Raw genomic sequence first — 19746 nt, 5'->3', positions numbered from 1 at the left:
AGATCACAACAAATCTAATAGCTTCATTAAAAAACTTACAACAGTCTTGTGATTTTCTCATTTCACAAATAACATAATTGTAACTCCATCTTAGTGAATTAAGAAGTACATCCCAAGAAATAAAAAAAAAGCTCTGTAACAAATTGATTTATGTTAGTGTTGTTGAAATAAGTAATTTTTATTAGTCTAAATTTATAAATCGTGAGCTAAAAATGAGTATAGTGGAGAAAAAGAAATTGCTTATAGATTTAGGCAATGTTTGCTTTATTGTATAATCCAATATTTCATTAGATAATAAAGTTATTATCTAACAGCTATTAGATAATGGTTATATTTTCGTTGATGTAATAATAGGAAAGAAAAACTAATACTAAGTTATAGACTTAAGCTGGAAAGTTAATAAGAATTAATCAATATTATTCTTAATACTAATAATAGACCTGAATATGGTATATTTATTTTTTTATTAAGTTTAATCCTTGACACAATACAAATGAAAAAGATTACATAAGATTGCTACATAATTTTCATTAACATGCTAATGTCAGTGGTACGTTTCAAAACATTGGATCAAAGGTGAACTGATAACCTGCTGATTTTCCCAAATTTCAGTCTTCTTTTATTTTTTAGTGATATTTCAGTGATCTTTCTGCAGGAAATGTTTGTTACAGTGGGATATGAATCACTGTTAAGTTTATATAACAACTGAACATATTAATATTTCTGATCCTAACCTCCATTGCCCTAACCTGGATTTTGAATACTTAAAAAAAAAAAAAAATTGTTAAATGCAATGTTATGTTCTGTTTCTGGGAGCGTGTACTTCTTTTATTTGAATTAGTCTTTCTTTAATCTAATAAAACAAAGAAATGATTTGATAATAAATGATTATTTAAATAATGATATATTGTAAAATAATTGCCTGAAAATAATAAAGTTCATATTCAATTTTTTTTTAATCTAATAAAAAAGTATTGATTTGATAATTGATTAATGAAATTCTTGGACACAAATTTTTACAAAAATATTACTTTTATTTTAATTGTGAGATTCATCTTATGTTTTTAATTCAAGGGTACTAATGAAGTACAGGCAAGGAGACAAACATATAATCAACAACACTGACTTTTTTACTTTTTAAAACAATAAAGGTTTTGAAAACGACTGATAAGAACATCTGCATATTAACATTTACATATGTATTGCCATTATATTTTATTTATTTACTTTACTTGAAGACAGAAAGTAACTCCAATTTTAATTTTTAACCTCAAACAATACGCTATTGATCTTTGCAAGTGTAACAAAGATGAAAATTTGGTTCAAAATTCAGTTGATTCTGAAACCGCTGATGCCCGTTTCCTCTTTAACTCTCTCTTCTTGATAGCTATAGCTGGCCATTTACGCCTATCTTCGACTAACCACCCTGGTCCATTCCACCAAGATGCTCATCTCTTGTATTTGACCAGGCATCTCCCCTCTAGAAACAAGATCTGCAGGATTGTCTTCACTGTTAACGTTTCTTCATTCACATGAACCTTTAAGCTCCTGAATTTCAGCCACTCTGTTTGCTACAAAGGTCTTCCATTGATGACTAGAAGAGTTGATCCACGCAAGAGTAAATGTTGAATCTGACCACAGATTAGATTTTAACCGCTTAATTTTTAACGCTGTAACGATTTGGTTCACTAGTTGTGCCAATAATAATGCTGCACACAACTCCAGTTTTGGTATGGACACTTTCTTAATGGGTGCGACTCTGGATTTTGCACACACGAGTTTCACAGTCACTCCACTGTTTGAAGACTTACTTTGCACATAGAGATGCATGCTGCATATGCTAGTTCAGATGCTTCACAAAACCCGTGTAACTCAGTATGTAATGTGATAGAAGGAAACAACTTCTTAGGAATTTGTATTAACTGAAGTGCAGGAAGCTCATTTATGAAATTTCTCCAGAACTGCTGAAACTTGTCTGGTAGTGAGTCATCCCTGGTTGTCTGGTTGCGAGAAAAGGTGCTGATGCTGTGCCATATGTAATGGTTGTCAGCCTAAAGGTTTGCTGGCTGACAAATGGCTGGTTGTCAAACTGGCTGGTTTGGGTTGTCTCTCCATAAAATTCTTTGAAGAGTCCTGTCACTCTCGTGGACCTTGACCTGCCAATACATCTTTTTAATGTCTGCAATAATAACAAATTGATGTTTTCTGACCCTTATTAATATATTAAACAAATCATCTTGAACCTTGGGTCTGACTACAGAAATGTCATTGAGAGAGATTCCAGTTGAGGTTTTGCATGATTGATCGAAAACAACCCTTCATTTTGTTGTTGAACTCGATTCATTAACAACTACATGGGTGGTAAATAGTACACTGGCTGCCATGGTTCATCTGCATCTTCTGACAATAGCTCCATGTGCCGTAATTCAGAATATTCTTTCATGAAGGTGCAGTAACACCCTTAACAATGGATTTTTGCTACAACGTATTTCTTGTGCTTCTAATCATCACAGTGCAGTCTCTTTAGATGCTCCTAATTCATCTTTAGATTTGACTGGTAATCTAAAACCTGCCGTTTTTGTCCTGAGATACTGTTACCCTAAAATAGTTTTCAGACTCTAGTTCTGATCTAGGCAACTGATGATGAGGAATGTGATTAACTTTTTCTAATTTCCAAAATGGTTGCAGTTGTTGAATATAATAATAATTTTTTCTTCAACAGACAAATTGCATGAAAGTACTACTCTAGTAGGTCTTGATGCTGCCTCCTTGCCAGCAGTAACCCATCCAAATTCTGTATTTTGAAGTATTAATGAAGTTCCTATGGGCATCAGTTTCCCATCATATAATAGATTAAAAAAGTGTTCTGCACCTATAAGCAAGTCAATGTTAGATGGCTTATAGTATTCAGGATCTGCCAATGGTAGATTGGGTGGAGTTTCCACTTTAGATTTTAACATTGAAAATGCTGGTAGTTGTTGAGTGATATTTTTCAAAACTACAATCTACGGCTGTAGAAAATGTGTTGAATTCAGATTTCACTACACAGTGGGTGCTTTGTGTAGTTTGAGCCAATGATTGACCTATGCCACTAATTTCTGTATAATTTTTAGTCGTATTTAAGCATAACCGCTTCACCATTCTATCACTAATGAAATTCTATTGAGAGCCAGAATCCAACAATGCTCTACATAAGTGTGAGGATCCCTGACTGTCTAACACTGTCACAACTGCAGTTGATAAAATGGAAGAGTTTATTTGATTTGAATTTAAATGTGAGACCACATTTTTTGAGAAGCAATGCTTGTTTGACTAGTATCTCCCTTCACTGCATTATTCATACCTTGTAATGTCGATTGACCTACATTTCCACTTTTTTGTGACTCGGGAAAATGTAGCAATGTGTTGTGCTTTTTATTACACAGTTTGCATGTGCCTGCTGTACAATCACGACTCTTATACCTTCCAGACAAACAATTAAAACATAACTTCAACCATTTTACTTCCTTTTCTCCGTTAAATATAGACAGAGACAGGAAATTTCCACATGAATGTATTGCGTGTGTTTTTTCACATATTGGGCATTTGTTTAATGAAACATGATTAACTGATATATAACCCTTTGAAATATGTTTACTCTTCACATTCTGAAAGTTACGAACAGGTATGGAACGCCTAGGACCTGTGTGCCGATCCTCAATGGCCTCCAGAACTTGACACCTTTGTTCCAGAAAATGAACTAGTTCTTTTAAGGTAGGTATTTTATCACTCTTTAATGACGCTTCCCACTCACTAAATGTGGAAACATCTAACTGCCTAGTCATTAAATGAAAAATTAATAAATCCCAATGACTGGTAAGTTTGTCTTTATATAATAGTATATATTATAAGAATGTAACAGATATGCACTAATTCATTTGAGATATTTCATTTTCCCTTTTTGCAGGATTTGTTTCAAACCGAGGTCATATACCTACAGCTGGAGATACATTCTGGAATAAATATTTTACTTTGGGACCTATGTGCCGCTTTGCAGAAGATTTACCACTTGTACTTGGAACAATTATTCCGGACATCACAAAGCGTAAACAATTGCAGCTTCATGAGAGTGTAAGTTTTAAAAGTGTTTTATTGGCAGGGCAACTTATAAGCCTGAAATACCTCCTCAACTCAGCTAGCATAGCTAATTTTCAAAATGACATTGTAATTTTGGACACAATACTATTGAAAACAGTCATGTGTTTTTTAAACTTCAAAAGATCTCTTATCATAGCCAAAACTGGTACACCATAATAGAATATGCCTGAGTGCCTTACATTATGTTGGAAAAATTATCTTAAGTAAGTACTATTGGAAAATAATCATGGTAAGTTTACCATGATGCATAATGTTTTCTGTCATAGTGTCTTCATAATAGATTATCTTTCAACTCCACAAAGTAATTTTAAAGTGGATGGTTCTGGATTTTTAAAGGAGAGATGTGAGATCCATCAGATCAAAATAAAATTCAGTGTTTATAAATATTCTATTGTTCATTATTAAAATTGTAGCACACAAATTATAACAGTAAATGTGTAAAAATTTAACAGTAAAAAAGGTTGAGTTATCAAAAGTAGGGAAAATAATTTTGTTTTGTACTTGTTTCTGTTATTTTTAATTTTTATTTTGATTACTGATTATTTTAATTATATACTTAATTATATAATCAGTTATATATTCAAATCTTGATTAATTTAAATATTAGAGTTGTTATTTGGTTCCAGATTCTTCTTTTATAATATTCTATTATTTTATTACATTTTTATTATTTTATTTCTCATTTTCAATGGTCATATATAAAAAAACCAGTCTAGGTATATGTAGTGGTTTGTATAAGTGTCTAAGTGTACATATATGATTCCTCTTAAATTATTTATTTTTATTGTATGATTAAAGCAATGTTACTTTTCAGTTTCTTCATTTGGCTGGTTGACAAGACATTTTCAGTTTTCATTTCCTTTTCACTTTTTTATGAAATCCACTTCATAAATGTAAATAAATTTTAAATTCATAATTGTTTTAAATAATTTTAAGTAAGGGGCAATTGTTAATTTGAAACAAGAACCTATTTCTGTATTTACTTGAAAATAAGAACCCCTTTTCTTAACACAATTACACACCAAAATTTGGGAGGTTTTTATGTTTGAGGCAGGTCTTACAAACAGGTATTTCAGAAACTGAAAATAAGAAAAACTGTATTACTGAGCTGTGAATTTAATATATTTTATTAAACACTAATTATTGTAAGTTATACAGATAAAAAAGTCGTATTATTTGAGGATGCATGTTATTTGACATCAGGGGTGTAGCTTTGTTCAGCTTCACAGGTACCAGTATGTATGAAAACAGAAGTGAATGACTTACAAATTTATAGTGCGAACCAGTTACCTTTATTTTAACAACAATGCAAAAAGTGTGGTATTGTGTTTTAATTACCTGAAACACAGTTGTTTAGTCAGTGTTACTGCTGCTTGCATCATTATCCTCTTCTTCACCATCTTGGATGGCCTTACAATTGAGGGGGTGTTATTTTTGAATAAATATAGTATTTTAAAAAAAAATCACTTAAAACTGTAAAAGTGTAATTTTTTTCAAATTGAAACAATTGAACAACTCTTTAACTACAAGCTTTCTATAGTTTCATAAAAATACTTTTCTTAAGAAATAAATACAAATTTTCATAAATTTTTATTTATATTTAGTCAACATTCTTCTGATTTAATATTTTATAAAATTCATCTTTTGTTATATCTTAAATATAATATAATGGATTATAATAATTTAGTATTTAGTATTTAATAATTATTAGTAATGAAACTTGAATATTCAGTGTTTGATATTTTTTCTATTTTAGTGTAATTATTTGTTTCTTATGTTGGAAGTGAAAACTACTTGTAATTCAGATTGGCTCGTTCCAATGATGTTCTCCATAACTTAATTACTTTTAAACAAATGAAGTCTCATTTTTTTGATAAAGATATTTAACATTTTTTTCTAATTAAAAAAGAATGTTAAAAACCTGTTGCAGTGACAGAAATATTAATGATCTAATTATGAGTATGGACACCATTATGAAAGTAGTAATGACAAATTTTTATTTATATAATTTATTCAAAAAAAATAAAAATGAATAAAAATATACACAAATTTATGCATGTATTTAAGACTATATGTATTTTTGAATAAAAAAAACTAAAGAAAGATCAAATTCACTCAATAAGTGCTTTAAAAAAATATCAGTTAGATCAAATTTAACGATCGCAGACACAAAATTTTGGCATTTAATTCTATATAGTATATCACCTCAAGTAAAATCATTTCAGTGAAGCCAAAATTATTTTGCATCATACACATTACCTATTATTGATCTTATAGACTTGAAGTTTAATATGATACTTCTTAATTAAGTTTTTGTATGTCATCTAATATTAAAAATACTTATTCTTGTTTCAGGTTGATCTGAGGAAAATAAAATTATATTATGCTGAAGATGAAGGACCTAATTCAATTCTAACTGATAAAATGTCTTCGGAAATGAAAGCTGCAATGAAAAAAGCTATCAATGTTTTGCAAACAAAATATGGAATTATAGCTAAAAAGGTGAGTACAACAATTGTGTATAAAATTAATTACTGGGATAAATATTTGATAATAAGTAAAAAAAATTTTTTTTAGTTCCTTCATCTAAGATTTACAAAAGTTCACCATTTCAGATCAGCGATGGTTAGAAACAAACTTGTGTATTACTTTTATGTAAATAAAATTAAATAGATATTTGGCATATGTCATGATTCGATGACTGTCATTCAGTCTGTCTAGTTCTGTTTCAATTACCATCTCTATTATGTGTTGTCTTTTACGTAAACTATCCTAAAATATTTTAAATCTGTTCTCTAACCACTGCTCAAAATAGACTTCAAATACTACCCTCAGTAATGTGCGAATTTACATTTATTAATTTCTTATTAAGTTGTATGACTTTTTAATACTATTCCCTAAAAACAAATATTCTAAAATCACAAAATGATTATTAAAAAATAATTTAGAATAAGCTATTTCAAAAAAAAAAAATATCACCTAATATTACTTTTAGTATCCTAGAAGAACAAATAAGCAGCATCTCATGAAAACATAAAATAAAGATTCTTAAGGTAAACCATGGATGTAACAAACAATATGACATGTTACTCCTAATACACATCCTAATTTTTATTTTATTGGTCTCATGTTTGTAAAAAAAATAAAAGGTTGAAGAAGGAAGAGGTAGGAGATGTTAGAGGACTTATTAAACATTTTTATTAATGTATTACTGTAATCAGAGCTGGTTTGGAGAAGATTATGTTGTCTAGATAGGATTAAATCATCCCACACCACTACAAATACACTTTTTATGTGCTTCTGGAAGGCCTATTTTAGAGTGTGTAAAATTCTTTAATGCTTTTTGTTCTTTGTTCATTGTTTTTTTTATGAATCTAGTCACTGTTTAGACTACCTGTTTGATTTATTCTTTTCTATCTACTTCATATTAATATGACTGATAAAAGTATAAAAGATGTTTGTTTGGAAAGGATAAAAGCCGAAACTAAGTTTCCTGATAAACACAATATATAATATCAACAGTGTATAGTTCTGAAATTAGAAGATTGACACTACTTTCCGTTGATAACATCTTTGTAGTTACAACTTAGTGATTTTTACAGTATTCATGACTGAGTAATAACATGGATGTGCCAGGCAGTATAAATGACATACAGATTTTTTAAATTTATGTAACTGTAAGAAAGATTGTGGGATGGTTACGGAATGAAAGTTTTTGTGACTATTCATGAAAAAGGATCTTTGTCAGAATAGGAGGTAGCGTAAAACATATCTTGGATACATTAACAAAGGCCATTTATTTGACAATCAGATTTAAAATTTTAAAAGTATATTTAAATTTTATTCTGAAAAAATAACTGGAATTTTGTTTAAATTAGTAAAATGATAGATGAACAAAATAAAGTTTTTCCAGAAAGTTATAAAAAATTGGTTACTGTATTTCACATAAGGTCATACAGTAATGTTTGTTCATTCAAGAGACCACTCTGTCTTGAAATTGACTAAAAAATGTTTTAAATCTTTTTCTGTACAAAGTTTCAACTTTTTAGTATATTTGCTCTCAGAATAGTGAAAATAGCCATTCTACCCAGATAAAACAACTGATTTTAGGTAATATTGTTCTAGGATTATATGCATTCATGAAACTAAATTCTGTAATTTTTTATGAAATTAAGTTTATCTGAAATGTAAAATAGTACTTTTAATAAGTTTGACCAATAAATAAAGTGATTTATTTTATAATTACAGTAACAGAGAGGATTCAGGATCTATTTAAAAAAAATTCAAATCATCTGTTTTGTAATTATTTTTCTATCATTTAAATTTAGGTGGATATCAAAGGATTAGAAGATTCTCTTGCCTTAAGTGCATTAGTTATGATGAGAATGAAGGGAATACCAAATATTTTTCAGAAAAGTGAATCTGATCCAGATGTAAGTTAAAATTAGTTTTTATTTTAGATTCATTATGTGTAAGTTATGTTTTATTACATTTAAAACTTTTGTCTACATACTGCAATGAACAATGTAGAACTAAGGAAACTAATTTTGGTATTATTTTTTATTTTATACAAAAGTAAGGGATTCATTTTAAAAATCATTTGGTTCATTTCTTAGCAAATTGTTTAACAGTAAATACTGATGAATTCCTTTTCAGCCAATCCCAGCAACAATTTTCTAATTTTTGTGATGTAGTTGACACATGTGATGAAATAGTATTTTGTGTAGACCTGATGTTTTTTTAAAAATAGTTTTATTAATGTGTTGATAAGCTAAGGAACTATCAAACCTACTTGGGTTTTGTACTGGATGTGTTACTGCCTTATCTGTTTTTTTATAATTCATCTTTTTATTTTGTTTGTATATCTATTTTGTGTTCATGTAACAACCACATGTCTGACATCATTTCAAAAGAGGTTAAAGTAAGATTTTTAAAGGCATTCATAGAATTGTTCAAAATTAAATGTAGAAGTGGAAGAAGAGAAGAAAGAAAAGAATTGGTCCAAAATGATTATTTGGTGTTATTCTTTTTCGAAACTGTGAAGTAAAATTTGCTTGTACTTTTAGGAATTATAATTCATTTTACTTAGTTTGTGGCACAGAACCATTACTAAATAGTATCAAGAAAATTATTTTCATAAAATGGGCAAATGATTGTAAAGAAAGGATACAGTTGCTTATTGATATATGATTTTATATATACTGCACACAATTATCGTCTAAATTTTGTTTTCAAAGTATTCTTTTTTAAAATGCATGTTAGTATATAGTGCATTTTTTATTAAAAAAAAAGAAGATTAGTAAGCCTATAATAGCTTTCCCAAAAGGAAAGTATTGTTAGCATTGTAAGGAGGAAATGGTATCCCCACAAATTATAAAAATTATAAAAGAAATAAGCAACAATTTTGAAAGTTCAGTAAAGACCATAGCAGGAGAGACTGAATGTTTTCTAATGGAAGCTGGACTAAGGCAAGTTAGTCTTTTTCATTTTTTTTTTTTTTCATTGCTATGGATGAGATTCATAATGATTTTAAGAGATAAATAAAAAGCTAAGAAAGTGAGAACTAGGTACTTTGTTGAAGACATTGCTATCTTGGGAGAAAAGGATGTAATTCAAACCGCCTTCCTTTTGGAACAGGACAGACATATGGGAGATGAAAATAAGCATAGAAAGAAGCAAAATTTTGTAATAAGAAAGTTTGATGAAAATGGAAGAGATAATTAGTTTGCAAATGCACTGAGAAACATTGGAAAAAGTTCAGTTTTAGGTATTAAAAAAAACAAAAATGTGGATAAGGAAGTATAAACTGATATTATTCAGGTGTTGCTGTATCCCTGTTCTAACATATGAGATAAAATCATTGACAAAAAGAGAAAGCAGTAAAATATAGGTGATTGAAATAACGGTTTTATTTAATATGATAGGAAACATGCATAAAGATTGAGGACTGAATAAGAAACGCTATTATAAATGAAGATAAGCACAACACTATAACATGAACATCTTCACACTTAATACCTGACATTTTTAATTTCCAATCTTTTAAGATATTCTGAGCACTAACACAGAATATCAATGAAAGAATAGCAAAAGTAATATTTATTTTAAATATACAGAGTAGCATGGAAGTCTTAGAATTTTAAAAGTTGACCATTTGAATAAAAAAAATCTTTTAATCGTATTTATTTTGACTTAGAAATTACATTGAAGTTACTGTGCAATGTAATATCTCTCAGTGCCGTATGTTTTTAGCTTCATATAGTTTTGAACTCTTTCTAAAGTGAATTCCATTATAGCTTAATGTTTCTGGGACCAACACTAATTTCTTGTGAAATATCTTTCTTCTGTTCCTGGATTGCTCGAGAATTGTTTACATAAACTCATTTTTTTTTATAACCTGAAAGGTAAACAATCAGGAGCTGTCAAATCTGGTGAACATGATGGCAAATTCATTTCTACTCTATAAAAAGTCAATCTACCTTTGAATGACAAAAAAAACTCTAATATAAGAAAATAAGTATAGAAGTTATCCTATACTAGAAGCTCTAGAAGTTATCGCATTCTGGTAAAACCATAATGTAATGTCTATTAGTGATATTTGAATGTAAAAATGTTCAGTTACATCTCAGTGATTCTCATCTACTACTATTAATGCATTTCCTTCACAATCTTATAAAAAGTAGGATCCAATAGTTCATTCTGTTTTGATCTAAATGAGACTGTGGCATTTAAGGGGATGGACCTAAAATTGTCATATAAAGTCATACATCAACTTTTATAACCCAAATTCTGCAGTTCTACCTATTGATAAAACCATTTATTTAGAAATCATGTTCATTGGAATGAATTCAGGGTGTACAAAAAAAAATTGGGATTTTAAAACTATTTAATCTCTTAATTTTGACTTACAGTAATGAATCGCAAATAAAATGAAAGAGTAATGCTTGTAATTTTTCCCTACAAGTGTTCAATGTAAGCATCTTTTGTCATATGGCTCACTTTAACCAGCATGTCTAGAGTAATGGAAGCAATAGCTGTTTTGATCCAGTTCCTGAAATTGGGTAGATCCAGTTCCTGAAATTGGGTAGGTGGCAGAGAGATATGTACAAGATCCTTTATAGAATCCAAAGAAAAATAAATCACATAGGATCATATTGGGTGATCTTGGAGGCCACTACAAAAAATCTGTTCCCTTGGTTGGATCCATGCCAACCAATCCAATAGTTAAGGAAAACATCATTCATTCAGTTTTATACAGAGTTATGCCAGTGAAGAGGCACATCATTTTGTAGTCAAATAAAACTCTCAGGTCCATCTTGCAGTTGAGAAAAGAACCATGCATGTAACATATCCAAACAAACAATACCTTTTATGCAGGTATTAGCGAAAAAAAAAGAAAAGAAGGCCCTTATAATTGCTATCAGGATATTGCACAGAAAACATTTAATTTTAAGGGGGTTCATTGTATAAGTTCAAAAGGATTTTCTGACCCTCACCATAGATTTGCAGCGTAAATTAAGTATGTTAACTTTTCCCTTAAGATGAAATATTGATATATCACTAAACATATTAAGAAAAAGAAAATCATCTTCAAGCTGCAACATTTTGATCTCGAAGTCAACAAATACCGTGTAGTTGGTAGTCCTCAAAGGCTGTAACAGTTGTAAACAGCACTGAAACATATGTAAGCTTTCCTTAAAACAATCCATACTTTCATCACTGGGATTTCTAGTTAATGGCTACCTTTCAAACAGATTTTATAGGACCACATAGGAAAGACTCCCTGATATGTTCAACATTTTCTTTAGACACCATTGGTCATCCTGTACTCTTTTCTTTATTCAGACATCCAATGCCGTCGACAAATGTTAGTGATCTTGGGGAATCACAATTAAACTTTCTACAGAACACATGTTGAATTGAAACTACAGATTCATATTTAGCATACTACAAAATTTACAAGGCGCTCTGTTTGGGAGTTGCCTTCTTTGCTGGTGGCACTGTCAAGTGGAAAAGTAGAGAATCAATCTACGATCATGTGTGTAACTAAAACTGTCCATTTTGCTCTTTGATTTTAGCCTTATATCAACACATCATCCAAGATTATTAACAAATTAAAACCTTGATGTTCTTTTTCATATCCTTGTATATGGATAAACCAATTTGCAGTTAGTACTAATTACTGAAAATATATTAAAAAAAACTAGTCATCCTGGTTATTTTGTTCGTAATAATTTTAGGTTCTTATATGAGTAGGTATAATTACTTCAAAGTGCATTTCACTGATTCAAGGGAAGTGCCCATTTGCCTAGAATGTTATGGTTCCAGCAACAGGTTTAATAGGTTTTCCATTTCTTGGACTTAGATTGTGACAGGTCAGAAATAGATTTTGCATCTTGAAAACATTGAATGACACTCCAGATAGTTGGCCTTGAAGGAATATTTCTAACTAAAATGGTTATGACAATTTTTTGTATAAGTCAAATGAAATGGCAGTTCCATTCAGCTTAGTCATGCACTTCTTCATGGTAAATCTCCCAAATATTTATAAATATCTCTGTAAGAAATATTAAAAATTTAATTTAAATTTCAAAATGGTAAATATTTAATTTAATTATAAGTATTATTTAGATTTTATTTTCATTTTTGTCAGTATTTTTTCAAACTTTTTTAACAATATTTTTTAGTTTATCAATATTTTGTAGTAATTTGATACCATGTTAATCTTATTAATATTGAACATAAGGTATTTACTATATTTTTACAATTGTTTTGGAATATTTTGCCCATAAGTTACCTCAATTAAATATATTATTTTCTCTCAATAATTATATGGAATAATATCTGCTACTGAGGTGAATCAGTATATAAAGGCAATGTTACCTGGCGACAAATAATCCTATTAATTTTTGTTTCACTTTATCAGACATTCTTATAACTGTGATGCAAATAAATCATTTGATATACAAGAGATACAAGTTAGAGTTAATTTACTCTGAAGCTAATGATGTTCATTATATTTGTACATCCAATCTTTGTGGTGAACTGAGTGAAGATGTCATATCAGATTTAATATTTTCTACATTTTTATAACCTTGCTTGCTAGTGAACAAGAGTATGATTGCACACTCTTTTTCAATAAGCCTACTGAAGAAGGCAAGTGAAATCCACCTCGGCTATAACTTTCCCTAGTAAGCCTAATATGAAATACTTGTTATTCTGAGAAATGTTTGTACCATAATCTTTAGGAATGATCTGTATTGTACCAGGTTACCTAATATATTTATTTATGTGCGTGTGTGTACACATGTGTGTTATACAAATTAATTTTTTTATTGAATTCATTGATTTTACAAAAACCTAATTTGTTTGTGGAAAAATATTTTATATATGTTTAAGCCTCTTAAATTCTTTAACTAGTTTTAAATATTTTCAAGCTTTTAGAACTTCATGTAATGAAAATTAATATTTATATTAAATTTTCATTCCCCACATCATGAAACCAGAACTTTACAAAGGGAATTTAGTTTCAGTTGGTCGGTTAAGAAAACTGTATGCCTTGGGCATGAAATTGTGCTGTAATTGAACTTAAAAATTAGATTAATTTAGAAATGTAACTAAATTAATTGTTCAAAACACCAATAAATCAAAATAAAGAAATAAAAAATCTATCTACTGAGTGTTCACTTATGTTGTCATTAGAATGCATTCAACATTTCAATTAAGTTATTTAATCCCTTCATATATTATTGTACTGACAACATTCTAAAAAAAAAATGTTGTAGGTTTCACTATAGGCCTAAATTTACTATCCAATATTTTCACGAGTATTTTCTATGATGGTAGGCTATTTATTTTTTCACTGAATACTTGTTAATTTTAAATACTTTGTTCATTATATTTGTACATCCAATCTTTGTGGTGAACTGAGTGAAGATATCATATCAAATTTAGTATTTCCTCATATATTTCATATAATAAAAAAAATTCAAATTTTTATTTTCTCCTTTTTTTTAAATTTTTTGTTTTATTTTACTTATTTACATTTTTATTTCAAAGCAATGGAAAAGTGTAGTTCTGGAAATACTTAAAAGAGTGACATGTAATTCATCAGCATCTTTACCTAGCTTACTTTTTGGACCTTTAAAAGCAGTTGCAGATAGAGTTCCTAATAAAAAATACAAGAAAATGCTAATGAAAAAAAAAGAAATGATGGATCAATTTCGTGTAAGTATTTACACAAGATTGTTTATTCTTATAGACATGTTATTATAATTTTATTCTATTATAATGATTTCAAGTGTTTTTTATTTTATTTTATTATGTGCTAACAATTATTTTATTTTATGTAAAAGTAGTTTAATTTGAGTAAAGTTTGGTTCACTGGTTTTACATGTATATTGTTCAAAATTTATAACTCAAAACTGACAGGATTTATATAAAAAAAATTATATACACATCATTGATTCTGTGGTTTATTTACAAACTTCCATTCAATTGAAAAATATGTCAAGATTTTTATTATAAACACTTTCTCTGAGTTTACAAATAATATATATATGAATATATATATATATATATATATATATATATATATATGATAAAGAAACATCAACATTTCACTTCTTTTTTTTATCTCTGGGTTCGCAGTCAAGCAATTCATTCTGCAGAGGATGAGATGAATGTTTTGTAGCGTGAGTGTAAAATGCCATTTTTTTCATGCCAAACATTCCAACTTAACAGCATGATAATGAACTATGCTTCTAACTTGCCCCACTCAAATTTTCTGACCTTTAGTTGAGTATAACTCTAGAATGACTCGATTCATCTTCATCAAATTTTCACTTGCACAACTTCAAATACATTACTACAGCATATCTAAATTGAGTAGTTTTGGAGATTTTCAAGCCACAAAATTTTATACATAGGCCTATATATATAAATATATAAGGAAATCCCAATTTAAGTAAATCATATTTTCTAACTCTTCATTCCTCAAAGAAAATTAATTTTCACCTGCAAACCCACCATGTGACTGAAAGTAATATTGTACTTTTCTTCAAAAAGTAGGTAAAAAATCCTACCAACAAAACTTTTCCTTAGTGTATTTAATTCTTGTTCAAAAGAAATTCTTTATTTCAGTTTATATTGGTTATCATAATGACAATTGAAATTTTGTCAATAGAATGTAGAAAACAGCATGTCTCGTTTCCTGCAATTAACAGTAACGTTTTCTTTTGGTGAAGTATAGTAATAATGTTTTTTCTTCCTGCAAGTTCTTTTATAGAATTTCTCTTTGATTTACAGACAAAATATTTAGAACAAATTGTTGACAAACATGTTCTAAAGATCCATGTGTCATTTCTTCATATCATTTTATGAAGAATACTGGGTCAACATTCCTTTGATATCCAAATTTCTGAAACCATCTCTCTCTCTCTCTCTCTCTATACATATATATATATATATAGGGCTATTCAGAAAGTAAGGGACGTTTCCACCTGACGCCGCCAGGCGCACGCCAATCGCGTATATATTGGTGTGTTCGTGCTCGGCACCTCAGTCAGCGGTCAGCCGTGACAACGGGAACATCTCCGCACTGCCCGTTTTTTTTATATACAAATGTATGCTGCATTTTTTATATACAATTGAAATGTGTGCTGCAATCGAAAATCCCGCTAGTTGTGATTCGTTTTTTGTTGGCAAAATACTTAAAACCAATAGAAATTCATCGGGAACTGTGTGAAGTGTACGGGAACAATGTAATGAGTGAAAGTTCTGTCAGGAAATGGTTCATTCAGTTTAAAAATGGCCGAAAAACGTTCACGATAAAAAGAAGAGTGGACGTCCGAGCATTGTGACTGATGATCTGGTCTCCAAAGTTGACGAAAAGATTCGTGAAAACCGCCGTTTTACAATAACTGAGCTTTCCCTATCTTTCCCACAAGTCTCACGGACTTTATTGTTTGAAATTGTTTCACAGAAGCTAGGCTACCACAAATTTTGTGCAAGATGGATACAAAAACGCGTCACTGAGTGGTTGAGATCACAGGCGGCAGAATTCTATGACACAGGAATTTCAAAGCTTATCCACCGCTATGATGAGTGCCTGAATTTGTATGGGATTATGTTGAAAAGTAGTATTTTAGTCCCTCTTTCACATGTATATAATAAAAGGTTTTTTCTTGTACTTGGGTTTTTAAAATTCCAAAACGTTCCTTACTTTCTGAATAGCCCTCGTATATAATATACACTATAATATACTAAATAAATATAATAGTATATAGTATATATAATAGTTTGAACATTTCCTTCTACCATTTTTATATTTTCATTATTGATATTTATTACCCCCAAAATAATTATTCCATGCATTAGTTAATACCAAATATAATCAGTGTACAAAAATAATCATATTATGATGTATTTGTACAACATATTTCATTTTGTATTTGAAATAAATTTTATTTGTTTAAATGCAAACAGTAATTTTCTTAATTTTTTATTTATTTAATTTTCATCAGCTGTCAAGCTTTGTTATCAATTATTATGCAAGTACTTAAAACATTACTTATTTTTTTAATATTCCTTCAACATTATAAATTACCAGAGCTACTGCAAAAGTGTAGTTTTAATAGCTGTTCCGAAATTACCTCTTACAAAAAGACCAGCATGATCTTAAGTTTAGAAATACGAGGTGTGATCAAAAAATACGGTGAATGAATTTTTATAGCGGCAACTGCCGACGCTACATCCATATTCTGTAATTTGTCCAATAGCGTGATCAACTGAGACAGGCAAGGTCAAGTTGTAACAACACGTTCGAGCTTGCCAGTCAGCTGCGAGAGCCGCTAGAGTGAGGTTGTGTTTATCGTGTCTGTCGCGCAACATGGATTTTGAACAACGCATTAACATTAAGTTTTGTTTTAAGTTGCAAAAGAGTGCCAAAGAAGCTCACGAAATGTTAGAATCGGTGTACGGCGATAATGTGTAACTTTGAAGACTGTGTACAAGTGGTATGACCGATTTAAAAACGGAAATGAGTGTTGAAGACGAGCAGCGTGCGGGACGTCCAGTAATCTCAAAAACAGTTGAAAATGTGCAAAAAGTGGAAACAATGGTTCGTTCAAACAGGCGAATGACTATTCGAGAGCTATCGGAAGACCTTAACATCTCGTACGGATCCGTTCTAAGCATTTTAAATTTTAACGACGTACGAAGAAAGCGACCAGAAAAAAATGGCTGAAAAATGACCAGAAAAATGGATCAATGGCTTCTTTCTTCACCATGACAACGCGCCGTGTCACACCTCGCTTCTCATTCGCGAGTTTTTGGCCGAAAAAAGTGTTCCTGTCTGTCCACATCCGCCATACTCACCGGATTTAGCACCATGCGACTTTTGGCTCTTCCCAAAAATTAAAACTGTGCTTAAAGGAAAACGTTTTGATACCATTGCTGACATTGAGAGGGCCACGACCGAGCAGCTGAAAGCCCTTCCGAAAGACGCCTTCCAGAAATGCCTTCAGTCATGTAGTCAACGTTGGGATAAGTGCATTGCTAGCCAAGGACAGTACTTTGAAGTAGATGAAATCGAATTCTATGTAACCTTATTACTTTTTTTAATAAAAAATTATTCACCGTATTTTTTGATCACACCTCGTAGTTAATGTTATAGAGCTTGGTCATATTTTTATTTTACTTTATCCATATCACATGACAGTATATATTTTGTAAATTAGACACATCTTTTCTATCATAAAAATGTTTTTAGTATCATCAGCAAACAAGAAAGGTTTCAAAACATATTGAAAATTGTTCACTCAAAATGCATGTAGATACTAATTTTGTAAAACATCTCATTTTTTATGTGAAACTTCTCATCTTACTACTGATTTCATCATAAAAAGATACTGTTTTGTTATTATGAAATAACCACATTGTATTATTTCAGAGCATGAGATGTATTTTATGGAAATATCTGGTTCTTGAAATTCTCTTGTTTATTATATCAATATACTGCTCTGGGGTGTAAATTCGATCAGCTGGTTTTAACAACTAACTGATACTAAGAATTCATACAACAGGACAATTATAAGAACACTCATAAAACAGTAATGAATTATTTATTTGAAAACAGAATTTTCTGCCAAGTCCATCAAAAACTTAACAAATTCATGACTTTTATTTTGTTCAGGTTGAACAGAGTAATATTTTTTACAAATGGAAATAATTCATTATTAATATGTTTAATACATATGAGGAAAACTTAATTGGAGATTTATTTTCTTCTCCCTTATGATTAACATAACATTTTCTCGTAACATTTTAATAACTTGTCCTTAAGTTATTAATTGAAAATACTTGTAACCATAGCTGCCTCAGGTAAAATATATTTTGCTTGGCTATATAAGGTAATGGTTAATTTTTCATCGTTAATTGTAATCATCTTTGTGGTCCTGAGATCTTTGATCAATGTGAAAAAGTTCTATGTATCTACATAGAACTTTTTAACGTTAAATTTAAAAACAGTCATTCCTGCAGCTATAGTTTTTTTGGCATTGACATTAAGGGTTATATCCTTTAATTTCATTCATACTCTCATACATATGCAAATATCAACTTCTTTTCAATCGAAAGTATTTGAAAAATTTTCTTTTAATATTGAATTTAAAAAATTGTACCTAACAGTGACAGAAAATTGTAGGTGAATTTTTAAAAGCAAAACATGCGTTCTTGCAATATATGTCGATTTACAGTTATTTACAAGTAAGTATTGTTGAGTTCCCTATCATATCTTTTTATTTCAAAACGGTTTATATGGTATAATGTTAATACACATATATTGAGATGAAACACTTGCAATTCTGGTTAGCTCCCTATTGTCTTTACCCATTGTTAGCAGTCTGGTAATAATTTTTACTCTCATATCAGTGATATCATAAAAAGCAATAAAATTTTTCCTGCAAAATATTATAAAATTACTTTTTAATTTAATATGCCAAAAAAATTTGATTTTGGTTTGGGTATAGACCTTCATTCTCATGAACTACATCAGCCATGAATCAGGACAACATCCTCCAGTGTGTCAACTTTCTGGTGGAAGTCCACTAATCAGGTTATTTGAGTGAAGTAATAACTAAAAATTGTCACTATCGCAGCAGACCTGAACGAACCCTTTTGTTCAAAGGGATGGTGAAGGTCGTCCCTCTGAATTTGGGTTCAGCTGCATTATGGGATCCAAATCCTGAGCGAGTTCCAGAACCAATGGGAATTGTACCTCCTCTTTTGAGGAGAATTTGGCCCAAACAGTCTCATCTCCTGTATCCGCCCCAAGCCTTCAGTCCTGGAGCTAGACCTCTCTAAAAACAGCTTAACTCTGAAAACCGATCACTGCACCATTATTCTCAGTCTCCCCTCCCACTCCCCACGACTTCGCAAAGGTCTTGCGAAGGCAAGTCCTTTGCAAGGAACCCTTCGAAGTGGCAGGGGCCCTACAGACTTGTTTGGCCCACCAGCGCTGTGCTCAACCTGCATGGTTGAAGGGGGGCAATCCCACCCCGGATTGCTTCATCGCATTTTTCAAGTAATACACCAACTGCACCGCCAGGC

At 30.3% G+C, this 19746-nt stretch overlaps 1 protein-coding gene across 4 annotated transcripts in view; it reads left to right on the top strand.

Moving 5' to 3' along the window:
* The window catches only part of LOC142332122 (fatty-acid amide hydrolase 2), a 138071-nt gene that overhangs the window by 104621 nt on the left and 13704 nt on the right, over positions 1–19746 (top strand). For all 4 annotated transcript variants that reach the window (XM_075378386.1, XM_075378380.1, XM_075378370.1 and 1 more), the window contains exons 6-9: positions 3947–4110; positions 6493–6639; positions 8466–8570; positions 14197–14364. In XM_075378386.1, coding sequence (XP_075234501.1) covers positions 3947–4110; positions 6493–6639; positions 8466–8570; positions 14197–14364 — 584 coding nt within the window. The remainder of the gene's footprint in view (positions 1–3946; positions 4111–6492; positions 6640–8465; positions 8571–14196; positions 14365–19746) is intronic.

This window comes from Lycorma delicatula, chromosome 1 (assembly GCF_047948215.1).
Source record: "Lycorma delicatula isolate Av1 chromosome 1, ASM4794821v1, whole genome shotgun sequence".
Classification (NCBI taxonomy): domain Eukaryota; kingdom Metazoa; phylum Arthropoda; class Insecta; order Hemiptera; family Fulgoridae; genus Lycorma; species Lycorma delicatula.
The sequence above is the reverse complement of the archived record's forward strand: the minus strand, read 5'-3'. Positions and strand labels throughout refer to the sequence as shown.